General features: G+C 42.8%; 1 protein-coding gene across 1 annotated transcript; it reads left to right on the top strand.

Moving 5' to 3' along the window:
* Positions 1-20,910: 20,910 nt before the first annotated feature.
* LOC128752567 (prostaglandin E2 receptor EP4 subtype-like) lies at positions 20,911-26,626 on the top strand. Its single transcript, XM_053853915.1, has 2 exons — positions 20,911-22,107; positions 24,326-26,626. Exons 1-2 carry the CDS (start codon positions 21,328-21,330, stop codon positions 24,860-24,862), a joined length of 1,317 nt encoding a protein of 438 aa, XP_053709890.1. The 5' UTR covers positions 20,911-21,327; the 3' UTR covers positions 24,863-26,626.
* The last annotated feature ends 1,281 nt before the right edge of the window (positions 26,627-27,907 follow it).

Genomic DNA, 27,907 nt, shown 5'->3' on the forward strand with positions numbered 1-27,907 from the left:
AAAGTTCCCAACAAAATGATACGGATCTCTCCAAGTTGTGGAGAATCAAACAGATATATGTAAATATTTGTGACCAAATGCTTCTCCATCAAAACCTGCTGTACACCGGTACGAGAATCAGTCCACTTCCCGCTTTGTTAGAAACATCTTGTTCTTTGCTGAGCAGCTTCATTCAGTTCTGTTCACAGTCATCACAGTCGTATGGAACTCTATCGCTTTTTATCGGTCTGTTTGGCGGAGGGCGAACAGAACTGCCGACTGATCTTCATCCAACAGGCACACACACTCCTGATAAGACAAGTATGCTCTGTTGAGACGCTGTGCCTGACTAAGGGCCCCTAAATAATGATGGGATGGTGGGATAGTTCCAGTGATTTGGAATGACTGACCCAATTTTAAGGCACTTACCAGCTTCAACTGTACAGATGGTCCCCAGTCCTTGAATACTCAACTACTGTACATAGTCAACTACACTGCAACACTCAAGGTCAGTGACCTTTACATTTACATTTGAAAATCACTGATAACTAGTGATGGGTAGATGAGGCATCATGAAACAGTACTGCAGGGTTGACGAAACAGTGTTCTTGTTTTCAGAGGCCACTAGATGGCGCTCTTGGTTTAGAAATGATGTGAGGTTTCAATGAATTAGCTGTTCAAGTCCAAACATTTTGCTACAGACAGAGCCATCTGGTGGCCTCTGAAGATCAGGAGGAAGAAGAGGAAGATCAGAAGAAGTTCAGAAGGAGCTCCATTGTGTCTTTGTGGACCTGGAGAAAGCGTACGACAGAGTGCCAAGAGTTGTGGTATTGTATGAGGAAGTCTGCAGTGGCAGAGTATGTTGGAGGTGCAGGACATTTGTGGCAGGTGTGAGACAGTGGTGAGGTGTGCTGCAGGTGTAACCATAATGTTTACAGATGACATTGTGATCTGTGGTGAGAGCAGGTAGCAAGTGGAAGATAATCTAGAGAGGTGGAGGTTTGCCTTAGAAAGGAGAGGAATGAAGGTTAGCCACAGTAAGACGGAATACATGTGTGTGAATGAGAGGGAGCCACATGGACAGGTGAAGTTACAGGATGTAGAGATAAAGAAGGTGGAGGATTTTAAGTACTGAGGCTCAACTGTCCAGGGTGATGGAGAGTGTGAGAAAGAGGTGAAGAAGCAGGTGCAGGCAGGATGGAATCATTGGAGAAGAGTGTCAGGTGTGATGTGTGACAAAAGGGTGTCAGCAAGGATGAAAGGGAAAGTGTCCAAAAGGGTGGTGAGGCCAGCTATGTTGTTTGGTTTGGAAACAGTGGCACTGAGGAAAAGACAGGAGGCAGAGCTGGAGGTATCAGAGATGAAGATGCTGAGCTTCTCTCTGGGAGTGAGCAGGATGGATAGGATCAGGAAGCAGTAGATCAGAGGGACAGCACATGTGGTCAGGTGTTTAGGAGACAAAGTCAGAGAGACTAGATGGAGATGGTTTGGACATGTACAGAGGAGAGAGAGCCAGTACATTGGTAGGAAGATGTTGAGGTTGGAACTGCCAGGCAGAAGGTGGAGAGGAAGACCAAAGAGGAGATTGATGGAGGTGGTGAAGGAGGACATGAGATGAGGTTTGTAGGTTTAAGAGGAAGCAGAAGACAGGGTGAGATGGAGGAAGATGATCCACTGTGGCCACCCCTGAAGGGAGAAGCTGAGAGAAGAAGAAAAAGAACAAATCCATGGACAAATACCTCACAAATCAGAAGATCATAGAGAGATAGAAATGGAGGAGATTAAAGACCACTTTTTTGATGATTTCTTAACCCTCATTGACACTTTTCCTCATTTTTCCCTGAACAATAGTCAGGCATGTGCTCAGACATTTTGGGGGAAGGTGCTCGAGGCAGAAGAAGAAGGACGAGGTGGAAAGACATCAATTTTCATGTGTCTACAGTGTGTTCCCATCTATTCATTTTTCTCAGAGACCACCAGGTGGCACTGTTTGCTATAAAATGTTTGGAGCAGCTAATTCCTGAAACCCCACATCATTTCTGAAACAAGAGCGCCACCTAGTGGCCTCTGAAAATCCTGCAATACTGTTTCATGATACCTCATCTACCCATTACTTTCTACTTCAACATGCAACTTTTCATCCAGCCCTGGTCCAAAGCGTAATTACACAATAACTCACTTGATTTAATAATTCTGTTTTAAATGTCACTTTTAGAGCCAGAGTGCCATTCGAAAAAGTATGAAAAAGAAGTTTCAGAATTGCCTTGATTCATTGTAGCTTCTTGACCTAAGAGTCATAATTTTCACCATGACTCACCATTCGCCGTTTCCTCAGTAGACCAACCACAGGGATGTGGACAGTGTGAGCCATGAGCACAGCTGACCAGTTATCCTCCTCATTCCACTTCCATTTATCAGACAAAGGGAACGCAAGACTCCGTCCCTCCAGGTGAGTTGCTGCTCATGGTTTGCTTGTTTCTCATCTAGACTCACGTCCTGCTCCCAGGGGGGGGTCCATGTGCTCATGACCTTGGAGTTGTCTGATGGTCCTCGTGCAGAGCGTCCCCGCTGGTCCTCTGTGGAGATAGCAACACTGGAGTTATAGGTCTCCAGAGCTTCACTTGGTGACCCGCTCTGTCACGTGACTGCTTTCACACACATCACTCACAAATAGTCAGAGAACATCAACATGGAGTGGAGACCAGATGCCCTGTTTACACTGCCCTCACATTTGATCTCCATGTTATCAGACCAATGGACGTCCTCCAACTGCCAAACTGCCATTGAGCTTTTCATCTAGTCAACACATGCACACATACACAGTATACTGTATATATATATATATATATATATATTGTATATTCGGGGTGGGATTCAATTAAAAATTGATCTAGTTTATTAGTGATTCTGTGATTAATTAATCTAAATTAATCTCAGTTTAATGGCATAAGAATATTTGCCACAAGAATCAATATAATATTACAGAATCAAATGACGGACCCATACATACATTTAAACAACAAACTATTGTTTATTTTGCATCAGTTTGACAATAGCACAATACATCACAATGGTGGCTATATTCAAGTTTATATATATATATTTATTATTATTATTATTTTTACATTTGCGTCAACCCAGTGTTTATCTCAAGTGTCTCATGTGGAGCTGGATGAAGCGCTGTTGCTAATGAGAAGCATGAAAAGTTCCGAACATCTGCAGACCACAGGAAAGTTTCCTAATGATCCATTAAAGATAAACTCCATCTGTCGTGTCCATTCATTCAAAAGCAGCGTGCGTCACCTCACAGTAAAACTCTGGCGGGAGCACAATTTAGACGCCTCAGATTTCAGTGGGAAAATGTTCTTATCCCATGAACAAGCGGACGTCTGACTGAAACCTTTCAGTAGGGACAAAACAGAGGAGATGGCCAAACACAAGTGGCTCTGACTGTGTGTCCTCTCTTTCCACAGTGGATGTTTTGCTTCTACAGAACAGAACATGAAGGACACAGCCTTTGCTGATGATGGGATGATGACATTAATCCATTATACAAGCTTTTAATGGCAACTAAGAGTCATTGTTCGCTCCACACTTGACAGACCAGTGCAGTTGGACAGATTTACCGAGTCCATGGCTGGTGCCAGAATAAAGAATACAGTCGAATAAAGTCCAGCGGCAGCTACAAGCTTATTTTTTAAACTTAGGAATTTTGTGAGCCACAGTTTGTTCTAGTGAAGAATGTAGATAAGTGATTTTGAACATGAATCTGAATTAAATCTGTGTCTTGCCATTCACGAACCTCAGCACAAGCCACAGCCATGGCTTTTGCCATGGATTTGGTCCGACACTTGGGGAGCAGCAGCCTTTCACTGAACAAGCCCCTCTGGTTGCTGATGACGGTGTGCAGAGGGTGGCTGGCGTTGTCCATAATATCCAGCAGTTTGTCCTCAACTCTGCCACGGTCACCAGAGAGTCCAGCTTCATGCCGACCACAGAGCCGGCCCGCCTGATCAGTTTGTCCAGTCTGCACATTGAATGGAAGACACTATAGTGATGTTGATTCAGAAATAACATCTTGAATGCTCATATCCTGATGCAGACGTATCTGTGAGGAAGGGAAGCCGAGCAGAACCCAAGTGCATCTGACCTCTGGTGAGCAAGGAGAGACTGATTGAACAAGTAATGCAATAAATACACTAACAGGAGGCAGACGGAGAGGAAGTGTTGACAAGGTGCAACTGGGACAGACAGAGTCAAGAGAGAAATCTGAAAACAGAAAGCAAATGAGAATCAGAATCCTCAGTTCACAAACATACAATTTGCACAGCACAAAAAAAAACAACAGTAGACAAAAACACAGAGGATATAGAGCAGAAGTGAACATGGGAAATAAAAACACTGGCGTAGAGCAACACAAAGAATCAGAGCAACCAACATGTTGGGGGTCAAACTCTTGCATGGTCGAACCAAGTGAACAAAGGGAGAGAACAAAAAGCTTGCAGAGGTCACTACTGCACAGGTTATACTACAAAAAGCGCAAGCACCAGAGAATGAATTGCAGGACCGAGCAGCCTAGCAAGGGAGTGAAGTCAGTGGTACAGCAGAGCATAGGAGCAGGTGTTGTTAATGGCAGAATCAGCGTCAGGTGTGTGCCATGAGCAGGTCAGACTGAGGCAGACACAGGAAGGACGCAGACAAAATCAAACCAAAATAAAAGCAGATCAGATGATTTTGTGATATCAAAACAAACTTTATATTTAACAATATTGTTACGATAAAACGCTGCATCTTTCACAGGGAACGCGTTTAGTCCAGGGGGCCGTGCATTTTACAATGTAATGTCATAAGCAAAATGGTGAAGGAGACTAAATGAGATTGTACAGAAGGTCGGAAAGTTAAAATAAACTTCAGGATAAATGCACAGAATAACTCATCCACTCTGATGTGTAACCTTGCGTGTACAGATTCATCTGAAATCTGATCATTCTGGGGTCAAGTATTAAAATGCTATGAATAGATAGAATGATAGAATTATATATAATACATTTTTTTTAAATTGACGTCACCCATAACTAGAAGTTGAAGAATTCAACTGTACCATTATTGTTTAAATGATTGTTGCTGCCACGATAACATCATTCATGTGATATTTTAACCCAGTCCACACCTTCCCCAATATAAAACCTTTGACTGACTGATAAACATAATGCGTCGCCACACCCGACTCCAGTGCTTCTCAATTGTTTTCTCTTATTCCTCCCCAGGAAGAAGTAAACGTTTCGCGCCCCCCAACTCTCCGCCGCCTCTGTAAACAGTATCATTCATCGATGAAGTTATTATAACTACACCTCTGCATAACACTGTATCCTTATTAACATTAAAGAAAAGAAAAAAGAAGGTAATATAGATCAACTTACAATAAAGAGAACTTCATGAACATTGTTTTTGCCTGTCAGAGAAAAGACTTAAACGGCATCAATTTGCCTGAAATAAAAAATAAAAACTGCAAGTTACACTTTATTTTAGTATGGCAAAAAAAGTGTGTTCCCCAAAGTCACATGCCGAGAGAGGCTGACTGACTCCTTTCAAGATAAGAGACGGTATGACGATGATGACTCAGCCTCAACCCACGCGCCCCTCACCACCAACATGTAAAGTGGAATGTGGTTTGTATCAAGCCACATCACATTAGGGAGAGTGAAGGGTTTATCAAGAGGATAATCTGTTTCCCCTCCATTCCTTCTTTGACAGCTCATTTCTATCGTGTGCTCCATCATCGCCACGTTGATTCCTACATGATCAAAAGTTCACATACGTGTTGCCTTTCATGTTTGGACTGGTTTCACAGTTTGCGTTATGTATATCTGGCGATAGAAAGATAAGATGTTTCCACATTCAGTTCAGTATTACTCTCACAATCCAGTCCAACCCATTGATTGTGGTGATCAAAGGACTGTTGCCGCTTTCTTTCCAAGTTTTTGTCATTTATTTTTTCATGAGTTACATACATGTGATGCTCTTTACAACTTTTCACAAAGCTGTGACAGCTGTGGGGCTAAACATGGGATAAATCATTTCAAAATTAAAAAAAAAAAAGTTTCAAATAGGTTGACCATATTTTGGAAAAAGAAAAGGATTCAAGTCGAGTTGCAACGACTGGTCGACTATCATGGACAATCGAATCAGTCCCTGGTGGGTTCAGTGGTCGACTAGTCATCTGGGACCACCATGACCCAAAAATGGTGGAAGTATGGGACTATTTCATAAAGGACATGTACCTTTCCAACAACATATTGAGAAATTAAAATTGAAACACTACACAAGTCTTTAGAACATTTGACATGTTTTTTTTTTTAATTCGTATATTAGATTAGCTCAGGGGTCACCAAGCTTTCTAGCAACCGTGAGTTACTCCAAGGGCACTGTGTGACCCCAAGAGCTTACCATCGCTTCAGTATACACTTCTGAAATCCTGATATATAAAGGATAATAAATGATAGTCCTCTCACATGCTTGTCTCATTTCTGAGTTTTCAGAATAAAAAAAAATAAACTCACAAACTGCTGCAATTTTAGAGTCAACACTCTTCATCAGTTTGAAAAGTTTTTTGCAGCTTCAATTTCTGTTTTATCAACAGAACTGAAAAAACTGTAAAAGTCTCAACTATTTATTTATTTATTTTTGGCACTTGTTGGACTACTGGACATTTAAAATAGAGCGATAAAACAAACTTTAATAGAAACGTTTCAGATGTTTGGCGTCACCACAGCTTGTCACAAAAAAGTGTAAATATCACAACAGAAACTTCCAAACTGTTAAATCAATATTATAGAAGACAAGAGTGTATGAGCCACGGTGCACACTTTTGCCAGGAGGACTGGACTTCGGCATCCTACAGTATATTTCCAAGAGGCTCTCTGGATCTTCACAAGCTATGTTTAAGACAACACTGAACAACATGAATAAAACAACATGATCGTAAATATCAGCAGATTTAAGACGACTGTTTTAAATGCCTTATTCCCATAACCTCTGAAACGCTTTCACTCCCTTGTGCAACATCCCTGCTGCCTCAGTGTACTTCACAATACAAGCTGATGCGCATGGCAAGCCAGCAGATGGTCAACAACTGTCACCATCTGGAACTTCTCATCTCCAAAGCCAGAACTTGGTGGATAAAAGTTTGTGATAACAATCTCAATCCGGGTAATAGTCGCTCTGAACGGTCGCTCAGCAGCTGGACGTGGAGCATATCAGCCCAGTGAGCCAAACAACAAAGCGCTGACTCTCACTTGAACATCTGGGTGGTTATTCCTAGAGAATGAGCTGGTAATTACCACCATCAAGGAAAACAAACAGGGGATGAAGACATGTTGGACACTATGAACTTCCACTCTTATGATCATTTGAATTTGGTTCGTTGATATATAGTCTCTCATCATTTTTAAATGGAGAGCGCCACCTACTGAGCCCTGTGAATGAAGACACTGTTGCATCAGCCCATCACTAGCTCAGGCTGCTGCTCGCCTCCACAGACAGTGACAAATCCCTCAAAAGCGCGATGGCTCCAGATGGTAGCAACTCCAAAACCGGACCATCTGTTCTTTTACTCATTACCAGCTGATTTTTTTTTTCTAACAGATAAAAGCAGACAGTCAGCCAACATCCTAGGTGGCGAGAATTATTAGTATTATTATTATTCAGCTAATGTTCATTCTCTCCATAGGCTGGTGTCCTGTATCAACAGTTCCCTTATTCAATGTCAATGTATTTGAAGTAGGAACTTATGATTTGTGTTTGGTGCGACAGAGTTTGGGTCATAAAACAATATTTTCACCCTCTATTGATAATAATAATAATAATAATAATAATATAGAATGATAGTATATGAACAGTGTGTGTGGCATTATATATCTAAGATATTACTTTTTGGACTGTACAAACAGTGTCAGAACTGAAAATGTGTCACTATTTGTGCAGCCTGAGGTGCAGGTTGGTGGTGTACTAGTAGTGTTCAGGATGGCATCCTAGGCCAGGGGGTCATAATGTGATGGGAAAACAGACTTTCCAAAATGTAATGACGCACAGCTCTTCAAAGTGACTTCATCACGAACTAAAAGGCCTGTCCAGGTTGGAAACAAGTTTCAAGACTTCAAGTACATTAGAGTTCATGACAGACGGATGGATGGAGTGAGAGGATTGATGCCTTGTCAAAAGGTGGAGAAAGAGCTAAGCTAAAAGACAGTGCTTGACATTTACAAGTGGAGATTTTACTCTCCCCTCTGGTCATTAGCTTTGCAGCGACTGAAAGATACAGGCAACAGTTTGGGAGGAGGCCCTGGGGCAGAACCTGGTCACACTGGAAAGCATGAAGAGGATTCTGCGGAGAGAGGAGTCTGGGCCTCTTAGAGTGGTGCCACCGTGACCGGACCTCAGTGCAGTGCCAGAAAATCAATGGGTGGATATGAGACCCAAGGACCCGAAGTCCCAAAGCTTCACATCACCCACTGTCCTTCTAATGTCTGTAACTTGGAAATGGATATCTACGCACAATATTTTGGAACTAGCCTCAAATATTTGGTCACATGATAAAGCTTTTACAAGTGCGTCTCTGGGAAAGATAGCAAGAGACTAAAGTGATGGCGTGAAGAACATTCTGTCTTCACCATTTTCCAGTGAGCAGTGACAACAGCGAAGGCCACAAACCGCACCTGGAATGTACAGCGCAGCCAAACATGCGGTCAGAATTCCTCGTGGATAGATTTACCATGGCTGGAGGGAGTGTGGGAAGGGGCCTGCCAGGCGTTTGGGGAGGACTTCCTCTGACATCATCACTACCAGATGCAAACTGTCTGTCTCAGACAGCTGCTCGGTCGAGCTGATGGATTATCCATAAACGCATGAGCTCAGGGGGAATTTGTTTTCTCATTATTTACATATCAATCTAATGATCGCCTTGACCTATTTTTCCTATTTTTTTTAATCTCTCGGTGGCAGTTTTCCAAACACTCCGTTCATGCGGAGCAGGTATGAAAAATGATGACAAGGTCTTTATGCCAACGTCAGTGAAAACAAAAAGGTTGAGCTTAAAACAAGCAGACGTGCGCTAACATCCGCCATCGTTCTCATGGACGCTGAAGAATAATATTTAATTTGTGCGCATCACCAGGTGATGCTCTGACATGAGAGTTATGTCACAGCCTGGAAGGACGGCAAGTGGATTTTTAATACACATAATATTTATACAGTGGTCGACGAGTCATCCATGTGAAAATGAAACTAAAATATTTGATATGAATTTCCTGTCGTCATAACTATTTATTTTGAAGTGGAGAAAATGTGACAGACTTTGGGTTCAAGATATGATACAAAAAAAAAACCCCTCTTAAATGCGTTTTTTAAATTCATTTAACATTTAAATGTGGTGATCAGTAGCTCAAGAGTAGAAAAACATGGATCTGGGAAAAAAAGAAAATAGAGATCTAAAAAATGCTCTATGTGAAAAATGATCTAACAAATACTTATTATTATAAATATCACATCAGCTATATTTTAAAAGATTTAAACAGAAACTGAAAAGAAGCAGAATTTCGCTTGTGGTTTTGTGCTGATCTCCTGCATGAATACAAGCAAATTTGGTGCCCACGTCGCTCTTTTGACCACTGGACTTCACAATTTCATCTGGTACTTCACTTTCATTCTACTCTGAAAGTTGACTCAGACTCAGACTGTTCTACTCAGACTCCACTCCCTTCTTCCCTTCCTGTCCTCTCTGTCCATCACCTGTTCCCAAACACTTGAACTGTTCTCGGCACTCCCTGCTCTACTTTCTCATCACTCCGCCTTGTCTCTACTCTCACTACAAACCACTATATCATCAGCAAACATCATCATCAATGGAGACTGAAGCTCAACTGCCGGTCTGATAAATCAAGCAGAAATGAATTGCAGGAATATATTAATTTATTTAAATTACATCAATGTTTGTGGTATGAATTTCTGTTTGAAAAGCCATTCCAAACAGATGAACAGTGTTTGCTTTTTTAATGTCACGGCTACTGTTTCGATTTTGGGTTCCGTTCAAGTCACCTCCACAACAACAAGAAACGCTTCACGCCAAACCTGACGGAGCATGAAGAACTGTTGGACTGTTTTTGCCCGACACACATGAGCGCCTGCCGTCTTTCACCGGTTCGACTCTCTTCATTTGAGCTCCCCGCCTGTCTTCACTTTCAGCTTGGTGACTCTGATGGATGTTCTGTCACTTGACCCCAAATCTTTCGCCTTCGCTCCAAACAAGAACTTGTTTTTTTCACTTCAGTCAGCAGGCTTTCTCTTGACATTCAACCAAAACATGGTTGATATTAAAGCGGCGTCTGGAAGTTGAAGCTCTATTTTTTTTGTCGTCCTTCATCATTCCACAGAAATGAATGTAATACAATCTGACTGCATATATAAACACACCCAGTTATGAATCCTCGACCTGAATCCTCCTCTCCACCCCTCAGTCAAGACAAACATTTCTGTTTGGAGTGGTCAGCATTTGTCATCATTATCTCAAGATGTATTGGTGAATCACTGAATGAGAAACTGTCACATTCCTGCTTTGATCATAGCAGCGTATCTTCAGAGAAAGAAACTGAAACACTGGCTTGCGCTGTCCACTTCAGCCAAGCTCGATCAATCGCTCAGCTACGCTCTTCCTCAACACTCTTGCTCCAACACTCTCTCCTCTCCACGTGTCCAAACCTTCCTTTGCCTCCAAACTTCCAGTGTTCATTTCTGACTCTTTTAACTCTGACTCTGGAGTCTCTAAAAACCATACAGCAGTGATCACTGTTGTGTTATAAAGCTCCTCTTTCACTCCTCCTGATACTCTGACATCATGGTCGTCTTCATCTGTTCCATCCTGCCTGCACTCTCTTCTTCACCTCACTTCATCTGTGCCCATCACTCTGAATACTTTAGCTCATCTGTTGTGACTTCTTTCACTCTCAAAATGTTCACACTCAACCTGAAAATATAAATAATGCAGTACACATGCTGACCTGTCTGTGGTATTGTAATGCTCTTGTTAAAAACATAGAACAAGACAGAAACAACTGAAATGAGAAGTATTACACATCAAGAGTTGAAGACTGAGCATTGATATTTACAGAAAAACTCAACCCAGCTGTCACAGAATAAGCGATGTGAAAAGACTGGGATCAGAGAGGCGGCGTCATGACAACATGGTTTTCAAAACCTTATTTATTTATTTATTTTTGCTTTCTCTGTACAAATGAAATTTATGTTATGCTAAACTGCCATAAGCGTGTTGCGCTCTTGTTTCTTCTACAGCAGTAAAACAGAACCTAGAACAGCATTAAGCCCGTAAAAACACACACTTACAGTAAATGTCGTATTTAAAGACGGTGTTAAAAGACGAGTGCCGGGGTTGGGGGAGTCGCTGAGAAGTGTCTCTTCACTTTATCAAGTCGTATCAGACAAAGGAGCTTCTGTGTCTTCTGCGGCATGAGTGCAATGTTTGTCATCTGTCAGGCAGCGAGACGACGGGAGGAAAAGAAAACTTCTGCAGAATTGCAACAAGAAGATACAGGATTTCAAGAGTGATTTGGAAATAATATCCAACTGTTTATAAAAATCAAGTAAAAAAAAATTTACTTGTTTGGTTAAGTCAAGGTGAGTTGTCGTTTTAAGCGTTAAGCAGCTCACCAAGCTGCTGACTCAGCTGTAATAAATGTAGCTAATAATTCACATGTACCGAAGGATATGGACATTTGACAATATTTAACAGACTTTTCTTTCAGAGCAAGACAGCACGACCAGAGCGTGGCACTTACTTTACTACTACACATACTACACTGTTTATTTATTATTTTAAAACAGAGGCCACGTTAAAATATCCGTCCAACAAAATCCTTCTTAGATGAATCCGAGCTCTCATCCCAGCCCAGCCAACAGCAGCAACAGAGTCTCACGGTTCACTGAGCAGGGCTGATACCCTCCAGATTGTTGCATTTACCTTCTGAAAGAAGGATTGACATTGGTCAAAAGCTTGCCTGCAGGCATCAGTACCTCCTATGTTTCCCATCCGCCTGGTCCTCCAGACACACTAAAGGCCCATGTGAGGCCCATTTATGCTCAACAGACGGAGCGTTCTGTCCGTGCTCTACGGTCCAAATGGAGCAGTACCATCTGAAAGTTACGTAGCTCTAATGAGACACGAGGAAGACGTAACAATGGTGGAAATTCTCCATCCGCGATCGCGACCTATTTAACAGCCTCACCGACCACTGTCTCCTACAACGCTGCCTTTTCATCTTTAGTGCAAGAGGTACATTATCAATGCTTCTTCAGCAGTCACTATGTTGGATTGGGAGTTTGTCATTGTCATAAACTTTTGACTCTGGGCTGCTCCCCCTGCTGGACAAATTGGTGAACTGCAATTCCAACGCAAAAAAACAAAAACAAAACATGGACATATGTGATCAGCGACAGTGACATTGTTTGAAATAGGCCTTTTGAGCTCGGTCCTCAAAAGGCCAGGATGGTGCAGGTTTTCGCTCCAACCCATCACGCACACGAGTGAACCAATCAGGTGTCATCTGAAACAAGCAGCATCAGACTGACAAGCAACTGACGACAGTGCTCAGACACCTGATTGGTAGTATCAAACACCTGCACCACTTCGGCCCCTTGAGGACTGACTTCAATACACCTGTACCGATGGTATAATATCACAAATATTATTCAAACGAGTAGCCTTAAAACATTGCAAATACAAACACCAGTCCAGATAACCTTGACATTTTCAATCGCAAGTACGTTTGGGACCTGAGGAGAGAAATTACAGAGCAAGGTAAGTGTTTATCGTCAGATGTCGGATGGAAATCATCTTCAATTATTGCAGTTTTGAAGGAGGTCTGAGGACACATTATTAAACATGTCAGTGCAGACGCTCAAGAGGAAGTGTGCCAAATGATAAACAGAAGAATCGACAGCAACCCCTGCTCGGCTCCATCATTGTCACTCATTGTTTACACTTGTGCAGGCAGGTAAGTGCTGCCTTCTGTCAACTGTTGCCTTCAGTCACTCTCCACCTCAAAGACACAGAGAAGAGATTGAACTTCTGGTCAAGATTCCGCCTTCTCTCCCAGTGAGGTCAATTACATGTCGGCCCTGTCTCTGTCTGACTGTTCACCAATACATCAACATGCTGGGTTCTCCTTCTGTCGGCTGCCGGAGGGAAATAGTTGACAATAGTTGCGACTTGTTCATCTAAAGCTTATGTTAAAACCACACCTGAGCGTAATTAGAGCGCAGGAGAGACTGTGGTTCTTTCTGACTGCTGAGAGATGGAGAGAGGAAAGCGACACATACTGTATTCACATGCTTTTAATGTGATCCGCCCAGTCTTCTGACTCACTTGTTTGTTTTTAGTGTGGACAAGAACTACAGATAAATTTCTGCTGTGTGTGTTCTGAGTCGGTGCTTCAAAGATGTGCAGGACGGACAGTGTGTACCTGACGCAGGAGGTCGGAGGAACTCATGAATGGACGTTCCGACCGGTTTGGTCATTTTTGTTCAAATACATAACATGATGAATGTGACTTAAAAGTAGAAGGTGAAGTTTGCTGACTGCAAAAAATGCAGATGTGACTCAAATAGATTCTTAGATATGAATGTGGTTCATCTATAAACTGAGAAAAAGAAAAAAAAAAAAGATAGTTACAGATTAATGTGGCCACTAGTACAATTATGTTTTGGTTGCTTTTTTTTGGTCTTCAACATCTTTTTAAATTGAGTACTTTTTTTGTTCCCACAGAATAAATAAATAAAAGATGTTGGGGAAAAACAGAAAAATGATTTACCCTGACATTCCATTTATATTGAGAATATTTTATAAAAAATGGAACACATACTCAAATAGTTTAATATAAGAATGTAATATTATGGTGGAATGACGCTTATACTGATTTTATATTATAGATATATTTTTGAGTTTTAATCATCTGCACATCGCTCCCCTCATAGATTAGATAAGATTAAATGGCCCCTTGGCTTTAAACAGTTGTACCATTGTTATTATCATGTGTCCATACATAATAAGTTACGGTGGACAGATGTGGTATTGACAGGGTTGATGAAACAGTGTCCAAACGTTCAGATGCAGACAGCGCCCTCCGGTGGCCTCTGACAATCAGGACACTGTTTCATGAAACTTTATCTAACCATGATGATCATTTCTGCCCACGATCATCATGAAGTGAAAGTTGTGAAAGTGCTAATTTAAAACAGCTGACACATTTGACCGTACACACTGGAAAAACAGTAGTGACTTACAATAGATGCAACCAGGTCCCTTTTGACAATACATCAGAATTGTTTGTTTGGTTTGTACGAGATGCTGTAACAGGAAGTGGCCAACTTCCACAGTAGGAACGGAGTGAGAAGTTTAAGTTTTTATAACCGGCAGTTGACACAAGGAGTTAACATTCTCATTGGTGTTGTCTGAGTAACGCAAGAATAAGACTACCAAACCTGTTTCAGCCAGGTGACTCCATCCTTTTGTTATTTAAACAGGGAAGCACATTTTAAAAAACAGAAAAATGCCACGTAGCTTTTCCGTGTTCTGCTCTGCTCGAGGAGTTAATCTCTTTTGCGAACGATTCGAGCGGATTATTAGCTTAGCGTTAGCATTTGAAAACAGTGTCTTTGGGACGTTTGAATTTGATTTGTTTCATGAGCCGTTTTTTTGTTCCTTACGATAGAGATTTCTCAAATTGAAATCAGCGATAGGTCATAGGAATTTGAGTAGTCGTGAAAACCTAAAATCAATAAATAAAATGAAAAGCAGTAGGAGCAGGCAATAATTCACAATGTTTCCAAAGTGAAAAGACAATTCAATGGAATTTCTTTTACTTCTAAATTATAAAAAGAAACAAAAAAAGAATAAAGGAAAGACTGAAATACCATTTTATATACTTTATATACTAAAATCCAACATACTGCAATAATAAAGTGACGAGTAGAAGTGTATGTTATGAAGCAGGAGCAGAACTGAGCTGTAATTCTTGTGAACTTAAATTCCAATCTGAGTCCTGTCCAAGAGTTGGGAAAGAACAAAACTCATCGGCTGGACCGAGCGGAGATAAGCGTCGGCCATCTGTGCACTACCGTGGCCAACAGAGGAGCGAGTCATTGTGACCTGGGTGTGACCTGGGTGTGACCCGGGGAGCGGTTGCGTGGGGTGATTCTGGAAACCAGCTGCTTTTACTAGACTGCGCTGAAATTGGAACCAGGTCACAGCAACTTCACGTTGTCTGTGTTATTTGTTTGGATTCACAGAACAGCCACAGCTCATATCATGCGGGTATTATGATTGTTGACACTGAGCACACAAACCCATTTGTTAGTCATCCTCGCTCGGTTTAATCCGTCTCTAACGTTAATCTGGACCCAGGTGGAGCGAGGGAGAAGTTACCTGGCGGCTTTACATAACAGTCGCGAACAAAGGACTTGCATTGAGCAATAACTCCAGACATCATCAGAGTCTTCCGGCTGGTCAAAACACAATTTAAGACGCTGTCAACCACACTGCGTCCTTGTTTCCCAAACAAATGTTTCTTATCATTGAAAGTGTACCTGGAGCTTGGCTGGTTTTTGTCATGTTATTGTGTGTTTTGTCCGTGTGTTGGAGACAGAGGCTGAGCAGGTGCCAGTCTTTTTCGTTAAGGTGAGTAGGAGTGGCTGTGAATATGGGATCATGAGTTGGAATTGTTGGCTCTGGTTTTGGTGTGCGTGTGTGTGTATCTGGTTGATGTTGGAGCAATTCTTGACAAAACACTACCTTATGCTTTCCAAACCAAGCCTCAGTTTGAAGATTCTTTTGAACATTCTAATTAGGTTTCAGTTTGGTTCAGAGTCCTGGTTCGGGTTAGCCAGTTGTTTTAGATGGTTAGGTTTAGGGTGGGAGGCTGGGGAAAGGGTTGTGGCAATGGGAGGTCCTCAGAAAGATAGCGATACAAGTGTGTGTGTGTGGCGCATGTAGACTAGATGAGAATTTGCATATGGAGGCTTGTTTGCTTGAGTTGCAAAGGGTAGCTTAGTGGATGTTTAGTTAGGGCTTTCAATAGATGAATATATTCAATTTCAATTAATCGCACTAAAGCTGTGTTAACTAATGATGAAGGATGTTGTTGTGGAGCCTCTTCAGTGCTTCTGAGGTGATGGTAAAGAATGTCCCTGACTCTATCTGTTGTGTTGGGTTGTTGGAGTGAACAAATGTTTGCATGAGGAAAGTATCACTGGCCAGTCTGCTGGTGAGAACACCAACACATAATCAGTAGTTATTGTTTGTTTAGAGTGAACTTTCAAGGAGCATTCCTGGGCAAAATATAGTCCTGACACAAATCAGTAGTTTATTATGATTCATTTCAGCCTGATATGTTCCTAATACACATATGAATAAGTAATTTATCTATTGACAGAACTAGTTCTTGTTTGTCTCAGGTTTGGTGTTTAGATGTGTGTACAGAAATAACTGTTTTGTTATACGGTGGTACCTCGGTTTTCGAACGTCCCGGAGTTCGAACAAAAATTTCGAGAAATCTGAATTTTTTGCTTCAGATTTCGAACGAAAATCCAGAACTCGAACACCCCCGAAAAAAGCCGGAAAAAACATAACGTGTGCGGAGCGATCAGCTGACCCACGACACGCTTTGTTATTGTGTATAATGCAGCCTCTGTATGCAGACGTGTCCCGTTTTTTACTGACTGTTTTTTCTTCATATTGAGGTGTAAAACCTTTCCTGTCTCCACACTGGACCGTGGTAGAGTGTCACAGGGGAGGTGCTCGCTCTCCACACCTCCTCTGAGGCTGGAGCACACTCCAGGGTTTGATGTCCTGTTGTGGGCTGGAGCTGGGACAGGGATGAGGCGAGTCTGGGACAGAGCGTTACTTGGTTTATGACTTTGTCACAGCCAAACTGCACAGAAGCGCACATTCAGAGCTGGACACGCACCGGGCACCTCTTCACTTCTGGAGAGACGTCACTCACTCGGCAACCCCTCCCACATGCAGCGGCCACACACATAGAGGAACAGCGCACCTGCAGCAGACACTCTACATTCACTCCTACAAAAGCCTGTTTTAAGGCTTGGAACGCATTATTTCTTTTTTCATTAGTTGTAATGGGAAAAATCGATTCAGATTTCAAACAAATCACTTCTTGAACGGCCGTCTGGAACGGATGGTGGTCGAGAACCGAGGTACCACTGTATTTCTGTTTTATAAGTGTTGGGATAAGTGCACATTTTTGTGTATGAGTCCTTTGAGTATGTGTCTCTGTTTCTATTGGTGATGGGTAGATGAGGTTTCATGAAACAGTGTCCTGATTTTCACTGGCCACTAGATGGCACTGTCTGATGTAATATGTTTGGACTTGAACAACTAATTCCATGAAACCTCACATCATTTCTAGTGCCATCTAGTGGCCTCCAAAAATTAGCAATGTTTCATCAGCCCTGCGGTACTGTTTCATGATGCCTCATCGACCCATCACTGGTTTGTGAGTCTGTGAGGCTTTGTCGTGAGATTGTTTCTGTTGTGTGTTTCACTTTTTTGTGTGGTGTTTTAGTGTTAGTGTGTGGGAGTGTATGGACTTACATGTTTTGTGGACATGTCAAATGTTGACATCAAAGTGTGGGTGGGTTTGATGGTGAGTTTGTTTTTGTGCTTCTTTATTTGGAGAAAATGTGATCAATAAATGTTGGACACAAAACAGATACAATAAAGTGACAATAAATCCCGAAAAACTGGACAACCGACTCAGAACGTCCCATCACTGATGAACCCGGTTCTGTGTGCCGAGGCGTATTCATGGATGTTTACTGGATCTAAAGCCAAAATCATTCACCTTTGCCCCCTGACTCTCATAACCTGGCTCCACTGGGGATCACTCCTTACAAACCACATGGGAAGCTCACTCAGGATCGTAAACTATTCCGCAGCCCAAACATTTGACCGTTTAAGGGTCTGTCGTCGTGTTTCTGCTTTGAACGTGTTATTAATGAGGCCGAATCTCAGTAGACTCGCGGGACTTGGCAGGCTGCTGAGACGGATCCGGACTCGCCCCGCCACGATCCCGTTGACTTATTTACAACAAAGAGGCTCTTCCAGCTGTAACAGGCCTCGGGTGTGAGAGCAAAATGTCGAATGTTCTGAACCGCAGAAGTGGATGTAAACAACCTGAGCCTGCCAGTGGGAAGCAGACACAGCCAGAGACACGTTCAACTGGGTCAGAGTGGCAACCCCAGCGCGGGCAGGTGTGGGCTCAGAAACTGGGCCTCTGTGCAGCCTCTGACCCTTTAACCGCTTCACTCTTGTGAGAAACTATGTCAACCATGTTGACTTGCGTTGATTGGGACTGGCAACGTGACCATCTTCCCCAGGGCTGTGGCATGTGGGGAAAACCCGGCTGTTTTTTTATCTCCACAAGAGGCTGGCGGTGCACAGCGACAGGTAACACTGAGACCATCCACTTATCCTCTGACTGAAAATCTAATTTGTTGGTTTCAATCCCGACATTGTGTTTGTCAAGCAACCACTGAACCTACACCTCGTGCTAGTTTTTGTAGAAGCTTGACAGTTTGCCAGCAGGGTGAAATGCCCACAGTTTCGCTCACAAGCCACATGACTGTAGATATGCCAGTTTGTGGCTCGTAAAAGCGCCTTTGCATTGTGTAAATCAATGGCTTTCACACCATGCATCATGTTTGGTTTGAACGTACGTTAAGCGAGGAAGAGACAGTATTTCCTCTTGTTTGCTATCTAACAAAAGAACTATGTGATCATGGTTGGGTTTGTTGTTTTGTTTATTTGAGGGAACTTTCACCAGGGAAGTGAATGGCTTTTGACAGTGATCTGAATGTTTTGAAGTTTTTCCCATTCACCATTATTGCTGTCGCTGCTGGGGGACCTTGCCTTATGCTGTTGTGCTGCAGGAACTACTTAGCGCTACTGTCACCTGCTGGCTCAATGAGCTCATTGCAGTCAATGACATTTCAATTATCATATCAATAACTGTGAATTATCTACATTTAAAGTACATGTTGGGCAATAACATTGGGTGAAAAAACTGCTGTTGTGTGCGTGTGAAGTGTTGTTGAAAAGCGGTGGAATTTCATGACATTTTTTGGAAGAGTTAAAAAGGGCCAAAGCTACAGTTGGATATAAATGCCGTTGTTCTGAAGTGCACCATGGATTTAGGAAGATTGTACGACTTCCACTGCGGCTCAATCAGAAATACTGCAGCACAAACAAAAAAAATCATTTCACAAAACAAATCAAAGCACTGTAGCTCTGAACACACTCAGGATACTGGGTAGATTGGTGGATTTTGGCACATCAGCGGTGGAGGGGTTTCAACTCTGGACAATCCTAGCAAGGAATTTTGTTCTTATTGTGACCCCAAAGCTTTCACTGGACACCCAGTACCGCCGCTTAAAAAAAACAAACAAACATCTCTCCTCTGACCTTCACAACTAGAATTTGCTGATGAAAATCACCGTAAAAGAAGCCCATTATATTGACTCATTGAATGGCGTCATGGCACAGTCAAGTGTGATGACCCTCGCCAGTGTTTACACATTCAAATGGTAGTTGATGTTACAGCTGAGAAGAAAACGGAAGGAAAAACGGTCACGACTGTGATGTTGGTCCGACACCTGGAGGAGAACTGAATGACGACAGTAGAAATCTCCAACGGAAAACGTGGGTCAGACTCCGCAAGCTAGCACTTCGCACACCCACTGGGGGAGTCTGTTGCTGCACAAACACCTGAGTTTCACATGTGTAGACTGACAAATAGACCATGAAAGAGAGTAATTTTTCTGCGTACAGGAGAAAATTCTTGAATTCTTTACTGATATGCTTGTGTTTACATCAAGTTTTAAGATAAGATAGACTTTATTGACGTCACAAAGGAGAAATTTACCGTCCAAGCAAAAGGTCCGAGCAAATATCCAAGCAAAGGTTAATATCCAAGCAAAAGGTCACAGTGCCTCACTCTTGACTGAGTCACTTTGTTAGCATGAAAGAGACACTCTGGACAACACACTCAGGACTGAGTGTGCAATACTTACTTCTCTTCCATGCAATATACCCCACCTTACCTGAGCAATACTATCGCACTTACTCTGCAAGAAGCATTATTTTATTTTGTTTGCCTTATTCTTTTGTACTATTTTGATCTCTTTAGCAACTTTATCTATCCTGCACTAACATTGCATGTCACTAGTACTTTGCATTTCATTGCCATGCAGACCCTGTGTTGAAAATGCGGATGACAAATAATGAATCTTGTATCAAACGAACACTTTGATTTGGGTTTTGCTCTGCGAACAGAAGCGCCTCACAGAACCACATTAGACATGGACACAATGTTCTCTCTCTTTTTCGAGGTAAAAGGTCAGGTCACAGAACGTGACACCTACGTAGACATTGTTTGTTTCAAACCGCAGCTGAATTTAGGACCGAACATCCTGCGCTGAACTCTCTTTTTAGGTCACTGACTTATTGAAACGCTTTTCATTTCAACTTGCCTTTGTTTTCTCAAGCAGAAGATGCTTTCATCAAAATAATGCTTTTTTCTGAAGAAATGGCTGATAATTCAAATGATTCTGCAAGTTCACACTCAGTCCAAAAGTCTTGCAATGACTTACTACCCTTGCCTTTCTCCTCCCAATAGATTTTTTTTTCATAGCCAAAGTCTCACTCACAGGTGCAGCTGTGCTCATAACGATATTCTCACAGAATTAGTCATCCAGTTCATCCACTGACGACAACTTTAGGAGGCAAACTGCAACTTTTGAGGATTCATCGACTAAAAATCCTCCACTTTAAATTGTTCAGAGTTCGTGCGTTATGGTGACGCAGTCGAAAGGCTTGAAGTAGGGTCGGTGGGAAAAAAAAAAGTGGTCGACCTCAGCAAATGTGCATCAGACGTTTGAAATGATGCAGAAGTGAAACTAACCTCTGGCACGAATGTGAGTGGCCGACCGCGGCGCAGAGGTGGAGCTCAGATTTCTACCCTGTCACCAGAAGGAAACGCTCCTGTCAGTTTGTGTCTTGGCTCACAACATGACACATGCGGTCTTGTCACGGGAGATTCAGGAACAAACCCAACCCGCGCTCCTAGTTTACCCCCTTGGACGCTTCTGACTGCCTCAACTCCGTGCGTAACGGTTTGGATCCAATGGATTTGCGCGCTGTGGGAGTCGACTGGAACGCAGCGGCTGTGATGTTTGGCGCGGGACTGTGAGAAACGCACATCTACAGGTATGAACGTGACGACGACGGAGCTGAAGGCGCCCACTATCCCAGTGATCATGTTCATTTTCGGGGTGGTGGGGAACGTCATCGCCATCGTGGTTCTACGGATTTCCCGGAAGGAGCAGAAGGAGACGACTTTCTACACACTGGTCTGTGGTCTGGCGGTGACAGACCTGCTCGGGACCCTGCTCGCCAGCCCGGTCACCATCGCCACTTACATGATGGGCGTGTGGCCGGGGAGAGAGTCCGGCGCGCTTTGCCAGTACTCCGGCTTCGTCCTGCTCTTCTTCTTCGTGGTCCAGCTCAGCATCGTCTTCGCTATGTCCGTGGAAAGATTCCTGGCCATCAACCACGCGTACTTCTACAACGAGTATGTGAACCAGAAGCTGGCCGCGCTCGCTCTCCTGTTCATCTACATGTCCAGCGTGGTGTTTTGCGCGCTGCCCAGCCTCGGAGTCGGAAAGATCACGCTGCAGAACTCCGAGACCTGGTGCTTCATCGACTGGCAGACCGGTAACACCACCGTGGCGGCGTTCAACCTCATGTACGCGGGTGTGAACTCGAGCATAGTCCTGGCCACTGTGGTGTGTAACGTGATGGTGTGCGCGGCTCTCATCGTCATGCACAAGCGCTTCATCCGCCGGACCTCGCTGGGGACGGACCAGAGGCGCGCGGCGGAGCTGAGGCGCAGAAGAAGCTTCAGGAGACTGGCCGGAGCTGAGATCCAGATGGTCATCCTGCTCATCGCCACTTCAGTCGTGGTCCTCATCTGCTCCATCCCTCTAGTGGTGAGTCGAGCCGCTTGGATTCACGTGTCTGTAGCGCGGGAGGTCACTGGTGTTGGAACCCGGATCCTCTTTTTTTCATTGAGGGGACTCTGGTTTACTCCCAAAAAAAAAAAAAAAAAAAAAAAAAAACACAGGATAAATGGTAACTCAAGATCAGTGGTTCTTAACCTGGATTCGATCGAACTCTAGGGGGTTCGTGAGTCGGTGCCGCGGCACTTGCCAAGGAGAAGCCACGCATATCTGAACTGGTCTCTCAAAGCACAAGTCACACTGTCACAGTGTGTTGGTTTTGTTCTTTGAACAAGATGTTCATGCACGGATCATTTTGTGCACCAGTAGAAAAAACAAAACAAAACAAAAAACCTAAACATATAGGCTTGAATTTGGAAAAAAAAAACACTTTTTTTTTATCAGTACCTCCAACAAGGTCGAGAACCACTGCTCAAGATTGAGAGTAGCTGTCCCTTGATGTGACTGTGTAGGGTGTCTCCTACCTCGTGGGAATGGAGATTAATAGTAATAATAATAATAAAAAACAAAACGATTTTAGCTGTTAAAGGGTTAACATAACACCCATCCTAAGAGGAATTAACCTGAAATGTCAAACAGGGCACATTACATGTAATGACATGTAATAACATGACTAATATTGCTGAATGGACACAAATGGCTCCTGAGATGGTTTGACTATATTTGAATATTGCTCGTCAAAACTCTCTGCACAGGAAACCTTACAGGTCAGGTTCCAAATGAATCTTTATACGTATAGAGGGCAATCACGTTTTATCCCATTGTCCAAGAAATTAAATACATGAAGAATAATAAGCTGTTACCTGATCCATCCAGGAAAGCCAAAGTTAAAACCAACAAAACCCCCCCCCCCAAAATAAAAATGTGTTTTTTAAATAAAAGACTGCAAAAAAATGAACGTGTTTTTAAAGCCTTAAAAAGTCTTAGTCCTAGTTTCTAACCTTAAATACAGGCTTTTACAAACGGTCCAATATGATGAGCTGAGGTTGTTTCATTTGAACTGTCTAAGATATAAAGTTTCTATATCAGAGCATAACATTTTTCAGTTGTCCATGTACTAAAAGGTGATGTCACAACTAAAACATCGATGATGAGGGAATGAGATTTGCTGATGTACGGAAACTTTAATAGAGATAGAAGCAGAAAAAAATGCTGTTCTGTGCACTTTACACAGCGAAGAGTCGCTGGAGCACTTCCACCTTGATGTTTAAGCTTATGTGTGCAGGCGACAGATATGCAGAAGAGGAGGATGGTGACAACTTAAATATGATTCTTTATAATCTAATAAATGTGAATCATTAATTTAAATATATGTATTTTTAAAATAATTTTTATTTACTCACTTACTTTACTTCTTTCTGAGAACAACACATAAGATGATGTCGACATATAATATAATGTAATACAGTTGTAATAACTATTTGATATTATGACAAACATTAACTGTAGTGTATTCATGTCACAAGACCTTTAAACAACATTTAAGCCTCACATTCAAGTCCAGAACTTTCTATTTTAGTCCTGCCATCTTCTTCTGTGCTTCTTTTGTCACCTCAATGTTTTCTGTTTCATGCTATGCTAAATAAAAGACATGTGCAAAGGTGAATAACAGCCGTGGTTCACACACGTAAACAAAACCTCACCCTGTCACAGAAAAATCCCCTCTGACCGACACCGGTTTGTTTTTAAGGACGGAGTCGAGCAAATGTTAAGGATGAATGTCAAAACAGTAGCAGGATAGATCTCAGCTACGTCTGTGAGTCTTTTCAAAACAAGTAGTGGGATGCAGGGCTCCGCCTCTGTAATTCCACTAAATATCCGCCACCCTGTCCTCGCGGATTCAGGCGTTGGGGAAAGAGAGCTACTCATTAGACACGGTGGGGGGATCCCTCCAAATAACGCCTCCTTCTGGATGACTGACAGCGAGAAATGCCCAAGTCGTGTCGTTGCAAGTAATCCAACTTGGCCATGTCCAGATGAAGATGCTCGATAAGCTCTGAGATGATTTCAAGAGCTTGAAAATGAGTTTCCTGGAAACCAGCCTGACTGTTGCAGCCAGCTGCGGCAGAAGGGTCAAACTGAGGTTGATTTGTTGCCAGTGTTGCTCCGCCGCTTTAGAAGATGTCAATTTACATCATTGCATTTTAAAAGATGACTGACTACTGTTTGTCCTCCATGACACTCACAGCTGAGGATCTTCGAGAATCAACTATCTGGTCTTCGGGGACAAGAACTAAAGGGAAAGAACGAGGACCTTCTTGCCATCCGCATGGCCTCCGTCAACCCCATCCTGGACCCGTGGATCTACATCCTCCTCAGAAAGACTGTGGTCCTCAAGCTGTTGGAGAAAATCAAGTATCTTTTCTGTAAAATGGGAGGGCGAGGACGGGGGAACGCTGGCCAGTTTCGCTGCAGGGAACGCCACCTGTCCTCCTCCAGCGTGTCTCGCGATTCCCCTTCGCTGCTGTCGCGGGAGCTCCAAGAGATTGTGAACACATCACAGACCCTCTTGTACTCGTTGGAGGGGAACGCAGTGAATTTGCAGCCAGCCGGGGACCCGGGGGTGGCAAGTCTATCCTCTTCTCCACAGACATTACAGTGCCCCCTGGCGGCCAGCAGGCAGGATTTCCGGGACGCTCAGAAGGAACCTCCTGTGTGCTCCAACCCTGCTCTGCATGTGACATTTACTGGCGAGGGTGCGACGGGGCAGGAGAAGCGTATATGAATCGGCTGAAGAGACACTGTGTGGAAAACAATGTGAAATAGCAATAGTGATCTGCCCTTACAGAACATCTATGAAAGCATACGTAGGCTATTTGTGAGACATTCCAGTTTAGGAGGGCAGTGGCTGCTTTGGATGGACAAGATCGGCTCATACGTCCCTGCACTGAAAAGAAGCATTCACTTGACTATTACAATCTATCTTTATTGCTCACCAAACTCCAGAAATTCGACACAAAAAAATATCAAAACATTTCAAAAATATTTACTGCTGATGCGTGTGACTGAGTGTGGAAATACTTCACCAAACTGATAAGAGATTTGCATCTGATAAAATGGCCATCTAGGATTCTGATACATAACATGAGCCGAGTGAATCGAAACAATCCCTTACTACAACCATTTGACCAGAATCTGATGCAAACAGTCAAGACAAGGTGTCCAAGCCAGTGTCTCAAGAAGCAGCTGTTCTGCTCTCCTCAATGATTTAGCTCCTCACTTTTCCAGGACAGGGAGGAGCCATCCTGAATCAACCAACTTGTTTTGGTTTTTGGTCGCCACCCCAAGTTTGTGACTGCAAGCAAGTCTGCAGGAGTGGAGCACAGGTATAAAACCAGTCCTCAAAGGGCTGCAGGTTTTCCTTCCAACCAAATGAGAGGAAACCTTATGGCTTGTCAGTCTGGTGCTGCTTGTTTCAACTGTTACATGATTGGTTAAACAATATGTGCTCGCTGGGTTGGGACGAAAACCCGGAGCCACTTGAGTGTGGACCTCCACTAGACTAATGGCAAAAAAAACAATTGAACTTTGTGAAAAGTATCACAAGAATGCTCAACCAAACCGCAAAAAAAAACTGCTGCCGCACTGGAGAGGAATCTCCCCCAAACTGTCAAAACTAGATAAATCAGTTAAAAAGTCAGCCAAAAAAACAACTGCCAAACACACTGACCAAACCAGGAAAAGCCCAGGAGCTTCCTCCAAGAAAAAAAAAGTAAATCACAATGTCAGCACTTTTTTTGTTAAACTTTCTCTTCTCTTCAACAGAGGTATTTCAACGTATGGATTCCATCTCATGTGTCACACTTTCAACAGCAGTCAACAGTACAACTTTTCAATCCTAATTTATTTCTGAAAAAAATTCTGAAACCCTACGCCACCAGCCTTAAAAACGCTGCATAACATTGCTAACATTGTGGATTATTTGCACTTTTTGAATCGTGAAACTACTGTGAGGCCGCCGGGAGTCGACCAGGGAGGCGGGGCGGGGATGAAAATGTGAATGTGTGAGTTTCATGATTTTAATTTATTTCAGTTTAGCATGAAAATATTGTATCATCTTCTCCGTGAGAAGGTCCGTTTCATTTGAAGCCATCTTGATGTTTTTCATGTTTTTCATGTTTTTGGGTCTTACTGGTTTCAACAGCAGCAAGATCCTATCGCAGCATGTCAGAATGAAGCGACAGCTGCTTTCGCTAATGTCAGCGGAATTCTGAGTGTTCTCAACATGCCACAGTGAGGATCTATCGGCTTATTTGCTTTCCAGAACTGCAGCTAGAAGCAGGGACGGTGAACACTGATTCACTTTTATGTTTTGATGTATGTTTTGTGTTTTTCATGTTGCATCAACTAGCATCAGCACATTTACTCTCCTGTGAAGAAGACATTTTTGTACAAAACTCATGAATAAACAGAATATTAAGACATGTGTTTGTATATTTTCCTTTATATACAATAGTCATCTGTATTTTGTAGGGTAAAAAGGAGAATCCTAATTAGGGGTATGCCAAAAAAATGGATTCACATTAGAATGTGAAAATATCCCCAAATCAATTCAAAAAACAAAAACATTTGGCTATGCGCCATTTTGTAACTGTGCAAGATGTCTTGACTTCACCACGCAGCCCACTCTGGAACACATGGATTCACAAGGTACCAAAACAAACCTGAGCTCTAACAAGCACCGTCTTCGCTGAAGGTTAGAGTCACTTAAGGTTTTTCTGAATGCACAGAAACACAGGACTGGACAAGACGCATTAAATAGGTGAACATTGGAAATCGCTGACAAGCACAGCAACACAAGAAATGCACCAGCATTGCAAGGCGTCATCGGGAGATCTCTGACTCAGCCGTGCACCGCCATGCTTCACAGACAGTGGGGTTTTACCGAGAGACTAAAAGAATGGCTGCCAGTAAAGGCGCTTTCCTCAGACTTTAGAAGATAGCATGTTTTACTGAACAATTTTTTTTAGAATAAAAAGGCATTTTTATGTCTGTTACTTAAGCAGCATGTGATCTTGCTTCTATGTAACAGTTACAACAATTCCATCTCAGCTTGTACATGTTTAAAACGTAAATGTGGAAGACACTTCTATGTCATCCTGTCTTACAAAGCAGATGGGAGGAGGTCATGATCATAAAATAAGATCAGAAATCATAATGGTTGAAATTGTTTTGAATCGAAAAATTGATTTTGAATCGAATCGTGGCCCCAAAATGTCAGCACCAATTTGGACAGCACCTGGAAGCATCATCCCAGATCAGATTCTCTTTGTGCTTTCCTGTCTGACATTTTCATGACAATGAAGTTTGGAACGAGGGAAAGGCCTGAACACAGCTGGCTGGGCCAACTGAACAACTTGAGGAGGAACCCGCCCGTGTGGCTGCCCTGTTCGCGGTACCAAATAGAAAAAAGACATCTAGCGCCAATTACGATACAAAATAGGTCTGAAGAATCAGAATCAGATTCCAACAGCATCAACCTCCTGCAGAGCCTCCAAACAACTCAACATTTATCCACAAAGGTTCCTGTGAGAACCACAGCACATAAAACAGAGCATTGTCATGAAAGCTGTTACAAATGAAAAACAGTGAAGGGGCGCCTGTGAGAAAGGGCAGAGTGCTTCCCGGGAAATCACGTAAACGGCCGCTCAAGTTTCTTCCATTTGCGTGGAAGGAAGTGCTGGGATTTAAAGGTGCCACTATTGCAGTCGTGGAGTAATGATGCATCCCAGCTGGATATTGAAATGCAGTAGTTCGTGCAGATGAAGAC

The sequence above is a fragment of the Synchiropus splendidus genome, chromosome 1 (assembly GCF_027744825.2).
Source record: "Synchiropus splendidus isolate RoL2022-P1 chromosome 1, RoL_Sspl_1.0, whole genome shotgun sequence".
NCBI classification, from domain to species: domain Eukaryota; kingdom Metazoa; phylum Chordata; class Actinopteri; order Syngnathiformes; family Callionymidae; genus Synchiropus; species Synchiropus splendidus.